Raw genomic sequence first — 14,626 nt, 5'->3', positions numbered from 1 at the left:
TCACGTTAAGAAACAGTAGTTGCAGTCAAACCTGAGGCACACAGGAACACTGTCAGTACAAAGAGGGACATCCAGAACAACTCACCAGGATGACATTACCTACGCTCCTGCGACAGCAGCATCATTTCTCTAGGGAGCACAGGCACTTTGCCAGCCCTGTATTTACTCAGCCCTTTTCGTAGCTGCAAGTGTCAGGGATTGGGCAGGAAGAAGAGGTCTCAGCATCTCCCCGTCCAAGCTGCAACATGCCAAGCCAGAGGAGCACGCTGCAAAGCCATTTTGACACAGACCCTGGTGCCTTTGCAAGGAATAGATGACACCTGCAGAGAGGCTGCTGGCAGAACAGCCAGACACATGCTGCCCACCGAGCCACCCTGCCTCAGTCCCCATCCCCACAGCCCTCAGCAAAGCCACGTGCTAGCTGTCAGCCAGACCAAACTTGCAAAGATGATTTTGTTCTTTACAGCAAAGAGTGGCAGCTTGGAAGAATCTGGACTGAAAAAACTGGACTTCATTGCTAAATTGCAATCATTTTCTGTATACGTATGTGGGTATGTATATGGTTTTTCTTCTTTACGGAAGAAAACAAATACTTTGATAATTGAATTAGAAGACTGGGAAAAAATCATGGTTTTCACTTGTGCCTCACTAGAATACTTTATGACTTGCATTAATGAGTAAATATTGATAAAAATAGATTGACTCCAAAAAGGAACCGATGGAGGGAGGACCACAGGAAGAATACATGCCTACAACCAAATGCAAAGAACTCTGCTAGCACCTACTAGGTACTACTAATGGCAGCATTTGCAGCTCTTGACACTTGCTTCTGACTCAAATTAGTTGGTCTTCAAATATCTGTATCATATAATTAGGAAGTACAGCATCATCGAGAGAACATGGATTTTGCATTTCTTGACCTTTTTCCTACTAATTTTCAGCAGACTATTTAATGTTAAAATTATACACCGTGCAATGCAGCAATTCCAGTTAGGAATGCACAAGCAAGACCAGCATATCTAGGTAGTACTATTAATTAGAATAAAAACACTACAGCCGGCAGACTAGGTGATGGCTGTATTCACCTGGATGACTTTATTCATTAACAAGATGTTATTTGGAAAAAATATGTCCAAGAAGTCCTTGTACCTCAGCTGTAAGAAGTGTTTCATAGCACAGATGTCCCATTTCCAGTTACTGAGGTTATATCCAACTGCCAGAAAGACAACTGCAGGCACTCTGTTCGCTGGGATATATTCAGTAAAAAAATTACAAGATCATCGTGTCAGTCCTGGTCTGCAGAAAGTATAGTGCCAGTAACACTTTGTTTAAAAAGTCCTTTCAGTCTGTGTAATTCTTAGAATGTGCAGACTTTACAAACCATTTGCAGTGGTACCACTGAACTTTTTTTAAAGAATGAGGTCTGACTCCAACTCCTCTGAAATTTCCTTAGTCGGGACTGGTTGACATGCTTGTTAAAAAATACTATTAGACAGAACTATCTGTTTCTGTTTTAAAAACAACCTTTCTAGAACAGAGCACATTTTGTGGGTTGGCTTTGTAAAGAACATGGCCCTGGGGCCCTAGTCAGCAGTTTTGGTACAAATGGCTAACATGGGGCATCACCTGCCTCCTGCTGCAGCATATCACACCTGGGCAGCTGGAGCTGGCAATCAAACCCTTGCCCACAGCATAGCAGATTAAAAACTTAATCCCAAATCCATTCAACACTCATAAGGTTCATTAACTTCAGTCCCTGGTTTGTACACAAGAGAAACACCAGCATGAGATGTGAGTTCAGGAGGTGGCAGAGCTTTACTTTGATTTGGTGTGACTTTGTTTCCTCACGCCAGTGAAGTTCATGTCAGAGAGTAACTCAGTGCAGAGCTTACCAGGTGTTATATCAACGATGTTACCAGTGTTACCAGTGTGTCAACAAGAAAAAAAGAAAGGTTTTAACTGTTCCCTCAAACTCCTCCTTCAGAAACAAATTCAGTGCATTTTGTGGGTCCAACTTTCCTTTTTTTCTTTACCTCTACAGGATAATTTAAAATATTGAGCAATGTTAGCAATCATGGTTAGGCATTCCCTCAGACAGCAAAATGTCCATATCCCAGAAAGCATACTCTGGCAGAAAACAGGCACACAACAAAATGCAGAAGTGTATCAGAGCCAAGTACTCTAACTCAGCTTTATACAACTCAGAGAATGTATTGGGTAGGATGAGGGATATCATTTTCTTGCCCAATGAATATTCTGTGAAGTATCAAAGCTCTCCTAGTAGAACATAAATACGATGAACTGAAAACAAACGTCATTATTCTATTACAAAACCATGTCACTTCTTTTTTCTTAAAAGCAATCCTATGTGAAGCAAAACTTCCCTGCATTTTTGGTTCTCTGCTTTAGGAACCGCAGCTCTCAAATGTTTTCTTTCCTTGCTGGCAATACGCCCATTTGAATCTTGCTTTATTCCACAACATCTGCAGCTTTAATGCAGTAATTCATACAATATGACAAAGCCACAAACCCCAAATCACTGTCTGTAACGACATCTGTAATTTAGAAACTTTGAGGATAGAAAGGTTGAAACTGGCAAATGACAGTTTCTGCAAACACTAAGAGAGGATGTATGTGTGTGTGTGTGTATATAACATTTTTACTCTTAACTGCACAAATCTTGATCCTTGCCCTGTCTGTAAGGCAAGGCACACGTAATCTTAGAGACATGAGTATTTAAGCATTTCATAAGAATGCAATTGTTCAATACATTAAAAGTTTTACCACGACTGAGTTGAATCAAGAATCACACATCAGTGCCCATGGAAGCTCAACACTACTCCAGCACTGCGCAAGGGAGCTCCAAGTAAAGCATTTGTGGTCGGAGAGTACCTACATGGTCTAAGAAAATTGACTTATTACTTAGCTACTACAAAAACATCTCTAAAAATGACATAATGGGGTCCATGACTACTTCCACCTGCCTTCTGGCCATGCAAAATGTTAGGAGACTGCTTCAGCACTCACATCTAAACCAAACAAGACTTCTGGTTGTGCAACTTGTCCTACACAGGCACTTTCATGGTGGCGTCCACACAAGGTCCTGTGTGACTCAAGATTTTAATCCACCCAACTGCTCTGTCAGTAAAGCTCTTACATTCCTCAGCTGAGTTTCTACAACCTCCAGTGCCTTCAGTGAAGCACGGCTGAGTGGAATTTGGTTAAACAATTATTTTTATGATGTAAAGGAACAATTACATTTTCTAGCTCATTTTCTTGAGTTGCAGTATCTCATCATTAGCACCAGAGATACAAAAGCTAAGAGTTTGCTCTGTCACCTAAACAAGATCTTTGGCCAAACAGCCACAAAACTGCAGAGATTAAAAGACATAAGTTGAATTTGCACAACCAGCCACTGCTTGGGAGAGTGCTGACTTGAAGACAAAGACCACATACCTTTAGCAAAGATACCCTCTGCCCATCGTTCGACTCAAATGCACAGATGGAATTCATCACTTAGCTCTGAAATACATTACTGCTTCAGCTGCATGAGCAAAAAGCAAACTCCCAACCTTCCACCTATAATAGTGCACCCCCATTTGCCTCCTTTCCTTTGTTCTACATTAACAAAGGAGCCCAAGTTCCTGTTTACCAAGGAAGACCAATGCAATAGAAATGTGCATTCACATCTGCTGAAACTCTTGATTTTATGCTTGTTATGACTAAATCATCAAAGCTGAAACATCTCACAAGCAGAATAATGACTAAGTAAACGACGGTTGTTCTTCCACTTGTACCCTCACTGAAATTCCATGGGTGTTGCTCCATATTGCCATGATGCAGGTAAGGGCAAAAAATGAGGCGCTTACATTTAAGCCCTTTACTCGGAATTGTACCTAAAAATGTAAATACTTACACTTCATATTCTCCCATATTTGGGAAAAATGCAATTATAATTGCCTCTTTCAACAATAGAATAATTAAGCCTTCCAGCTTATGAATTGTGGGGGAGAGTATTTCTCTTCTGAAGCTCACCTACATTTGGGACCTGAAGTGTTCCAATAGCTTTCTAGACAGAATAATTCTGCAGGTACTAACCTTTGAAGCACAATGGAAGACAAAATGGACACGATTAAAATAAAAAGTTGTGGTTTGCATTTCATACACAGTCCACTCCAAAATATCATTATTTAAAAGATATTAAATGAGACACACTTGTGATGCTGGTATTTTTAGAGGGTCTGAAGGCAGAGCATGAAAAATGGATTGCTTTTGTGATAAGGTCCCTAAATCTGCATTTAGACACCTAAGTCAAGGAGTTAGTATGTAGACTCTGCAGACTCCTTTTAAGGCCACATTTTGTATCATTTTAATCTTAGCCTAAATATAAATATAAAATGAATTAATCATTTTGTAGTTCTGGTGTTTGCAAACTTATCACCCAGCGGTGTCACCTTCTGCACAATCTTGTTCTAGGGGTGGCCAATCAGCCCAGGGAAGAAGCAGAATCACAGCAAAAGCCCTGGCATCCCCTTCCTTCAGGCATGTGCAGACCAGAAAGCAGCCCCAGCAACACAAAAACACAGGGAAAACACTCTGGAGGAATCTGTTTTTCCCTCTGCAGAGCACAGCAACTTTCCTAAACAGCCTAGAAAAAAAGGCAGAAGTGCAGCCAACAAAACAACTTTGCAGACTGAGCTGATCGCCTCACTGCAGGGAAGGGCTGTCCCTGGGATAAAATATTATCTTCCATCAGCTCTAGCATGCATTGCCAAAAAAGGCACAAAAAGCATATTGCAATGGTCTTAACAACTGACAAATCGTTTCATACATTATCTCTGAATTTATCTCCCCAAGAAGAACTGTGAAATCTTTGTATTGATGAAGAGGAGGTGGGGTGGTGTGGGCAGAGCATGCGCAAGGTGGTTTGTCTGCAAGACTACAGCAGAACTTGTTCATGTTAGTACTTTAAGCCCACTTGGGCACTGAGTCATACCTTCAGATACAAAATGCACAAGGTTGTGCTTTTCTCACTTTATTTCTCTGAGTAGGTACACAGGAATCTCTGAGCAGCAATGCCAGTCTCACATTCACAACACCACGGGGCAAACACCGTATTATCCTCAACCCACTGCTCACGGAAACCAGGCAGCAAATAATGAACAGTGCAGGTAAATTCTGCCTGTATTCACCAAGGCTTGAAAACATGCAGGTCACATTCTCCTATTCCTACACTTTGAATACAAGAGGCACAGAGCAAGTAACACAGCAAAGAGCAGCACCAATGTACTTGCTGCCTGCATAGGAAATAAAGTGATGCTTGGAATGAGGGACTAGAAGGGATACATGCTCCACTCATCCACAAGACTGGCTTTCTCACCACAGCACTCACTCCCTTGGGATCAGCTGGATTTACAATCAGTGGCAAGTTCGTAGACTGCAGGTGAATGTTTATCCATGTAGATCAATGTATCAAAATATCACCTGGAAACAGCCCCTTCAGCCCACGCTCACACAGGCTGGAGGCCACGTCACAGTAAGAGCTTGAATCTCCCTTCTTCTCCAGTACCTCATTAATGAGACCTCCTCCCTGGCCATTTGGGAGTGCAGGAGTCTTTTGAAGTTAACAGAGCTCATTGCCAGCAGCATGTGAACACCAGAAAGTGTGTAAAACGATTGTTTTACAGAGTTCTAAAATGTCAGACTACAGGAAGGTTAGTCATTTAGCATTTTTAAATGCTATCAGGATTTTGGACAGGAATTGGAGACTACTGATAAAATTTCAGTATCTTCCCTAGATGGACCCACTTCCTATCTGTTCCTATAAGTAGAGCAATTTCGTTTTTCACATTTGTTATTAAATTCCTTCTGTTCATTAAAGTTTTGCTGTGTGCTCAATAAACTTTTATTTCATGCCAAACCACTGAGTGCATCCCAGAGCACAAATTCACACATAACTGTGCTATCACCCATAACACAGAACTGCGCATTGCTTGCAAAAGCAATTTATTTTTCTCTCACACACACATCAGAAGGTCATGTTTGAGAAGATGAAGGTTTCCCTTGGAGCACTGCATTCATGACATGGGAGAGGACGTTTCTGGCATGAGGTCTTCTGATGCTGACTTGACATCTTCCTTGTTATGACTGCAAATTCCTATCACTGTAAACCTCACTGATGACTCATGAGAAAAAAAGCAGAAAGAAAGAAAGGGAGAATGAAACCCTTTCAATTGCAGTGTCTGTAAAAGACACAGTGATAGACAAAATAACTCAAATTTAAAAGCAAAGCAGTATCCATTGGAGAAATAAAAAATTAATTTTTCATTCCTAACTGCATGTATTTGGGGACAATGAACAGACAGAATATTGCATGTAATCAAAGAAACTGCCTTTTTAAAAATAACCTTATTCTGCATTGTTTGGGGAAACACTGTTGAACATGACATACACATGCAGCTATGGACAAATACAATCATACTTTCAGTGAACTAAGCAAAACAAATGGATTAATTCTCTACAGATACATCTAAATTATGAGGCTAGCACAAACATTTACAGATGCATTTTAATGATCTTCTACCTAAGAGTGTTAAAATAAAGACAAGATTTCTCATTAATTTCAAATGAAAATATCCCCTCCTGTCTCTTATCCTTACAAATAGGACTGCCCTACAGCTTCTGATAGCTGAATCTTAGTGTTCTGAGGGACTCTTATTTGAAAATAGTTGCTTCAACACCTTTGAATTTTTAAAAACAGAAAAGTCCAGTTGTGTTTTTAAAACAGAAGGTAAGCTCAAAGACAGTGGTTTGTTTTTCATCTTTTTCCATTTTTTTAATGCTAAACTCATTACCCTTGTGGCATTTTAACCCAACAGCAGGGGCACTGAAGGGGATGCCAACAACAGTAAAAATATATTTAATTGATTTCTATTGTTCAATCTAAAGGAAATTCTTCTGTACTAAAAAACGACAGCATTATAAACTGCAACTGCAGAGATGTTTTGAAATTGCAGTTTAAATAGTATCATTAAGACATGCTTTACTGATGTGCTCTTAAGGCAGACATAAAATGAAGCTGTGTCTTTAAATTATCTCTGCAGCACCAAATGTTACTAAAAAAAGCAAAACCAATTTCCCTAATTTCCCTATGTCCCCTAAAAGTGTTTTCAATTTAGCAGAACATTAATTTGGAGGAGATAAGGCAAGACAGGCCACAGTCTGGTCCAAAGGAAAAAAAAAAAGCCACAAAACTTAAGAGACCATGAGAGTCCTTTCAGCAGAGCTAAAAGGAGTCTAGACTACCAGGATCACAAGATCTTCAGAGGCCACTCAGAAATGGAGACTACCAAAAGGAGGATGGTGTGCAGAGACTAAAATGTAATTTTTCCAATATAAAGTCTCCTTTACCCAATCGTCATGGAGTATGTAAAATATATTACTTCTGTGTTGATATGCATGCACTTCCCCTCCTTCAGAAATTGTGTCCTCAGGCACCCCCTTCTTTTTAAGCTGGACAAAAATCAAGAACTACCTGTCACTTTTAAGTTTTCAGCAGTCCTATAAAATATTATAAATAACCAATCTGTGTTTCTTTTGCTTTTGATATTCATGCCTGCTTACAAATGCTCCTTTAAAGCTAATTGGACACCATGACATTGCTTAAAGAAAATGCTTGAAATTAAACTAATAGACTGCTGCAATAGAAACTTAAAACAGTACACCCTACCTATAAACAATATAGAACTTTATTGCCCTCCTTTAAACCAAAGTACTTCAGACATTGTTTGCTGGAAAAATTCACCTTTTTGACTTCAGTATGCTTTTCTCTTTGTCTTCACATAATCCCTGATGGCAGAGGGAGGTGAAATTCATGCAGGAGTTGGTCAGAGACACAAAACTCCCTTTAGTTATATTGCTACCCCAAGAAATTTCACCTAGCCCACTGAGTTTTAATTCTGAATTGGCAATACCTAATTGGTGACAATGGCAATTTTTCTCTTGACACAGAGTATGTACTTTGAAAGCCTGTTCAAAAATTCACTTTTTCAGCATGAATGTATTCAAAAGCTGAAGTTCCTTCCTCTATTGCCTCTCCAAAAAGATGTCTCAGCTGTACTGAAGAGAAAAGGAAAGGTTAGGTCGTGGATTCAAAGTAGCTGTCAAGAAACACAAACATAAAGTTGACTTAATGGTGTTATTAGGAAATGTGTTCTGGGCCCACCCTTGGCAGTAACACCAGGGTTAACTCAAGTTGTAGCAACATTTAAAACAGCTCTGCAATCTTCCTTCTCCACCCAACTAAACAACAGAAAATCTTGTCAACAAATGAAAAACACCACACATATTTAAGTGAGAGAAACCATCTAAACTTCCAACATTTTTCATCCTCATTTCTTTTAATCCAAAAGATTTGTACATCGTTTTTAAAAAATAACTTACAAGATTGAAAGGAAAATAAATGCATAGCTTTAAATCCTTAGAATACAACCTCCCCCTGTTGCGGAAGAGTTCAAAGTCATAAAGTGCTGCAGATATGACCACACATCAGACAAATAATCTAGTAACTAACTTATTTTTCTGGTTTATTTAACAATATTCCAGGCTTAGAACATTAAATAAAAAATCTCACAGACAATGGGTAAGACTAACAGTGGTTTTGCTCTTTTTTTTTCTTTTTCTTCTCCTTTTTTTAAAAGAATGCTGAGACACATCAATTGAACCAACTACAATTTTTATTTTGGATACCAAAAAATAAAAAGAAGCTGGAAGGGAGTAGTGCATTGCACTGATCTCAGTAAAACTGCTTGTAAGTGTCACTGTTTATGTTCAGCCCTAGAAGGATGAAGATGGATACAATGCTGCCAACAGGGGAAGGCCAAGTGCGGACCAAGGGTGCTCTGGGCTTTGCCTTGATTGTGAGGGCACAGCTTTGAATTACGCTCATGTAAGACAAGATCCACACACCTCCCATCAGCATTTGTGCAAGTCCTGGAGGGAGGGCTTGCAATAGTGGTAACAGCTGCTGCAAGTCATGACCACAAAAACCAAGAGCTGCCGGGGTGTCACAGGAGCTCAGGTATCTCGGTCCCTTCCGTAATTTGATTTTGGTGCCCTCACAGACAGCCTATATTCTTGCATGATTTTAGGCCAAGTCTGCGCTTTGCACCTTGGGCAAACATATACACCTCTTTAGTGGACATGGAGAGTAGCAACATTCAACAGGATGCACAGTGCATGTACTTTGTACAAGTGCAATTCAGTTTTCAAGGGGCTGGAAAGTGAAACCCCAGGCTTACTAACAGGCCACGGAACCTGCTAACTGCATTTTTCCCAGGGTTAAACATTTTTGTTCTGTAGTTGCAATTACTTACTTCTCTGTTCCTTCAGCCTAACCTCTGTCTTTTCTTCTTACTCACCCATCCCTTCCCACCACCTACAAAGAACGCAGAGGCCTCCAAAAAACTATTAAAACAAACCATAAATAAGCTGTTTGGCAACAGATTAAATTCCATTGCCATTCTCATTTTTGTGTGTTCCTGCTGTCTGTGCCCATTTTCCAACCCAATGTCCATGGGTGCCATCATGATAAAAAAACCCCAACTTTCTTCCTCAAGAACAGTAACAGACAGATATTGCTCAATACAGTTGTAGACTAACACCGAGGTGGGGGGTGAGACACCAGCAACAGAAATAAAACCCCAAGCAAACCTTGATTGTAACTGGAAAATGCCAGGAGTCTGCCATTGCACCTCAGAAAATAAAGCTGGAGCATCCTACTACTTTGTGTCCAGCATGAACTCTGATCACGTTTATGACCTGCAGTATTTCATAAGAGAAGGGGGGGTGGTCTCAGGTTGGTTTCCTTTCTGTTTTTGTCTTTGTCAAGTTTTCAAAAGGACTTAAAACACTTATGCTTGGAGACACAAGGGGAGTAGCTATAATACACAACTCATCGGAAACAGTACTCAAACATTAGACTGGACAGGACTGAAGTCCACTCTACAAACTGAATCAAAGAGACAGGTGAAAAAAGTTTTTAAGTGCTAACATAACAAAAAATAATTTTAAAGATACACTAAATACATGTGAGGAAATAGAGGGGTCCCCTTCTTTTAAATATATTTACATAATATTAAAGCTTTTTATTTTGCTTTTCTTGCCAATAAAATTTTCTAGCTACCCTGGGCGAAGTCCCCATTAAATGAAGAGGTTAAGGATTTTATAACACAGATAAACCATTAAGACCCGTGGCCTGTGGACAATCTCCCTGCCCTGTCCTTCCCTCTCCAAAGGGCTGATGCCTGCTACACACCATGTGGCATCAGCCATGGCATTGGTACAAGGCAAAGGTAACACAACACTGCCTCGACCCCACACTTGGTTCCCACTTTGCAAAAGCACAAGAGACTACAATCAGGTCTTGCTTAGACACAAAGCAAAACAAAAAGAAAAAAAAACAATTTTGCCATTTAGCTGCAGTTAAATGGTAAAACTGGACTAAGGTGGACACAGCAATACCATTTTAAGTGTTTATACCATTTACACTGCACTGGAAAGGAAAATAAATTATCCTGGTATAAATGCATCCACACTACAGCCTATGCCAGCACAGTATCAGTTAAAATAATAACACATCAGTCCCCTAACCAACAGAATTATACCAGCTGAACTTTTCTAGCATAGACCAGACCTAAGACATGAGGTAGTGAAAATCAGGCTCAAGATCTTTTTTCATTTCATAGCAACAATATATTCTAAAAATATTCACTGCTCAGATCTATGGATTTTAAAAATGTTTTAAAATCCAAAATTTAAAGCTAGCATCCTGAGTCACACAGGATTTACAAACGGAGGCATAAATTTTAAAAACTTCCTCAAGGTCCTAACTCAGGAAAATAGTTTTAAGATAGAAAGCACATAAGCATGTGTTTGTCTCCCACTGAAACAAGTGGAAAGGAAGCACATGGACAGGTGCTTTCTGAAATCTGGGCCACAGTCTGAAATCACGGTCTTTGTAAAATGCATTTCCTCATTCATTTCAGTACTGTTTGATCATGTCATTCTTGTTTTAAGACAGTGGGAAAAACACAGACAATGGAAGCTAAATCAAGTTTGTTACAACTGTTCAATATTTACAGCATCCATAGCATAAAACAGAAGAATTTTTGGTAACTTAAGACAAATACCTCTTTTCTTTGTCATTAAATGTACCACAGCAGTCCTGTTAAACAAACCCACTGTCTCGAATATTAAAGAAGTTGTTGTTTATGTTTACCGAGTCATTTAAATTAAAAATCTGTTCCTGTTCCAAACCCCACTCTCCTTCATCTTCATCCTCCGGTTCTGCCTCAGACCCATTGCGACTGTTTTCATACAAAAAAATCTGCTCGTCCACATGAGCTGGGGCTAGCCGGTTTCTCTTTGCACTTACAACATTAGCAGAAGAGCCAAAAAGGCGTTCAGGGAAGACCCTTGTGGCCAGAATACACCAGTATTTTTGAAGAACCTTTGGTAAAACTGGAAACAGCGCTAGTCTGTCAGACCACCACTTCAACGGGTCTTCATTCAAACCGAGGACCTTTTGCGACTTGAAGTTGCTCAACTCCTCAATGATTTGAGCATGCCATTCCTCCTGGTCTTCCACGCCTCCTGTCTGGCAAAAGATCTCTGCAAGCATGTTGTTGATGACACTGGTAGGAGGAGGAGTAGAAGAGATGATGATTTTTTTCATAGGGGGCTCTTCTGAAACAGCAAAGAATTTTTCCTCAGTTCTAAAGCTATTTTCTTTCACTTTCTCCAGCAGGCTTTTTGCTTCTTCCACCACTCTGTTTTCCACCTGCTGCCTCTCAAAGGCTGAAAGGAAAGGCAATTTCTTGTAGCGGGGATCCAAGAAAGTTGCAACATTGAGAAACATGTCTATCTCAGGTGTGTGCTGGTAGGTGGTTGACAACTCTTTAGCAATCACCTCCTTTGCCATGCTGATTTCTTTCAAATCATTCTCTTTGATGTTCAGAGTAGTATTCAGAAGCATGTGGAGAAGTGGCTTCACCATACTTATCGTCGGGTACTTTGAAGCAGACATCATCTCTGCAACCTGCTTGAAAGGCTGGAGCAGCTCCACCAGCCCTTCGATTGTATTCCACTCACTGGATTCCAGCATGAGGTGGTGGTTGTTGCTGTCCTCCACCAGAACAGCCGCAATGACAAACTGCTGCTCCTTGAGGCGCTGCAGCATAGCGAGCGTGCTTCCCCACCAGGAAACACGGTCACTTACCAGCATGCAATGGAGAATATTCTGCTGCTTCTGCTTTTCACTCAGCATGTACATCGCGACCGTAGACTGCTGAAAATACTCCACCAGCTTTCGGCACCTGGCAAGAAGGTTGCAGAGTTTGGGGAGCTGAAAAGCTTGTTGTATTCCTGCGTTAAAAGTGTGCCCCAAACAAGGCATCTGTACGGGAATATCTAAGAGAGAGCAAGCTTTTACAATGTCTTTACTGTAATCTGTTGTAGCACCAAAGACTTTTGTATTGATCCCCCACTCAATGAATGTTTCATAAAGGACTCGTGTAATGGTCTCTGCAGTGTTATCCTCTGGTACTTCAAATGTTTTCAAACACCGTGAGTTCACAGCCAGGCAGTTGCCAGGACTGCTGCTGAGAAAGTGAACTGCCACAGTTACATACGACCTGTTCTGGTTTTCACTCCTCCACATGTCCGTGGATATGCCACACCACAGAACCTCAGTGAGCTCTTTCAGCACAATTTCTCTAATAGCACTGTACTTTTCAGGAATTGCTTTTGTACAGAAGTACTTCCGGCTCGGAAGTTCATACCTGGGGTCTGCTGTTCTCAAGAGGGCCTTGAAGGTAGGTTCATCAACAATGGAGGCTGGATACATGCCCTCGCAAATTAAGCTGATGACTGCAGATGTCAGCTCCTGATGCTTTTTGTTTTCGTAGTTCTGATAGGTCTTCATGATGAGGCTATCCTGAACAACCTGCTGCGATGACTCCGGCTTGATTTTTGAAAATGCTGTGGCAAAGGCTTCCCTCATTTGCTCAGTGTTACTTTTCACAAACTCACAGAATTCATCGGGGTGATTTTTCTCAAGGTGGTAGGAAAGGTTGGACGTGTTTCCTGAATAGGCAATCTGTGCCATGCAAATACGGCAGTAGATCTTCTTCCACTGTAATATGCATCCTTCTGCATTGGTATCAAACCCAAAGTACTTCCACACTTTACTCTTTGCTCTCGGGTGAGCCACTAACTTTAGGTCTGATGGGGAACCTTCTAAACTTTTATTCTCCATTGCTTCTTGGCCACCGTCCCACCTTTTGATCCTTCACTCATTAATGAGTACCTGATAAAGGCAGTAAGATAAAGATACAATGAGAAAGCACAAGTTTGACCACACTCAACTACTATGTGAAATCAGTGTTTCTGTGAATGCATCAAGAAACCTACTCACTAATTACATTTGCAAATTTAAAGATGAAATTTGCAGGAAGTATGACCTACAAGAAGCCCACTGGATTGTCAAAAATTAAAAGGGGTTTTAATATATCACATTCTGCTGTGAAACTGAGCTAGAAGACCTGAGTAAATATTTTTTTCTGGAATTTCATAATTCTGGGTAGAGAAAGCGTAACTACCACCACAGACTTGATAAATTACTGTCACAAAAACTGGTCATCTGCTATAGCATTTTCCTGCCTCTTAAGTTAGAACTAGACCAACATCTCTTGCCTAAGAATTACTGAACTTTGCTGTTAACATTTATTTCAATTGAAACCTGATACTGAAGGAGCAAAGGTTTTCATGTTTGTTTATTTTGAAAGAAGTTTTGTAAGCTTGATCTAACTGTTCCAGCTTTTGCTTTAAAAAAAAAAATAAAAAATCTGTGATGCAAATTATGGCAATAATCTGCTCCTCTCAAATGTAAAGATGTTTTCTGACTGAAATAAAAGGAAAAGGAGCTTGAACGTACATGCAGATCAACAATACATGTCTGACACCTTTCCTGTCCTTCTCTTTCTGAAATCAAAGTCATCTCCTGAAGTACTAGTTCACAGTTGTGGTTCCTGGAATAACAGTACATTATAATTACAGGAAAAGCAGACAGGGAAACACTAATAAATGTTATTATGCACATCAGCTGGAAAATAATTTTGCAGCATTTTCTTCAAAAGGCTACAGAAGTTGGGAGGGGATGACACTAGAGATGAGTGTGGTGATAAGGCAAGACTTGGCAATCTGTACTTTGATATATGCACAGGAAAATGCTTCTTGTGCAGTCACATGCAAGTGCTACTTGAGGTCTACAGTGCCTCTGTCTACAGTGCTGGCAGCTGGCACCCACCAGAGCTGACCTCACTACACCAAAAAGCCAAGTCGCAGCACAGCACAAATGCACCCTGACACTTCTCTATTTCTTCCACACCACCATGACAGCAACAAGCCCTTTTCCAGGGCCTTGGCCAGCATTGGAAAGGTGAAGGAAGACATTAGACATGGATGCAGCCTCCTTCACAAAAATCCAGAAAAAGAGAACTGGAGAGGATTATAAGGAGCATCAGACTGAAAACAAGGGCAGTGCAAGTAACTTCTCTGCTCCTCTGGA

The 14,626-nt window shown here is 40.4% G+C and overlaps 2 protein-coding genes across 7 annotated transcripts in view; both read right to left on the bottom strand.

The window, feature by feature from the left end:
* DHRSX (dehydrogenase/reductase X-linked) overlaps positions 1-14,626 on the bottom strand; it is a 200,460-nt gene that overhangs the window by 138,485 nt on the left and 47,349 nt on the right. The window lies entirely within an intron of this gene.
* ZBED1 (zinc finger BED-type containing 1) overlaps positions 8,354-14,626 on the bottom strand; it is a 50,128-nt gene continuing 43,855 nt past the window's right edge. For all 4 annotated transcript variants that reach the window (XM_088159906.1, XM_014892079.2, XM_088159905.1 and 1 more), the window contains exon 2: positions 8,354-13,366. In XM_088159906.1, the coding sequence (XP_088016032.1) occupies positions 11,228-13,315 (2,088 nt within the window). In that variant the 5' untranslated portion in view covers positions 13,316-13,366 and the 3' untranslated portion in view covers positions 8,354-11,227. The remainder of the gene's footprint in view (positions 13,367-14,626) is intronic.

This window comes from Sturnus vulgaris, chromosome 2, assembly GCF_052056855.1.
Source record: "Sturnus vulgaris isolate bStuVul1 chromosome 2, bStuVul1.hap1, whole genome shotgun sequence".
Taxonomy (NCBI): Eukaryota; Metazoa; Chordata; class Aves; order Passeriformes; family Sturnidae; genus Sturnus; species Sturnus vulgaris.
Note: the sequence above shows the minus strand (reverse complement) of the source record. Positions and strands in the feature narration are given on the sequence as shown.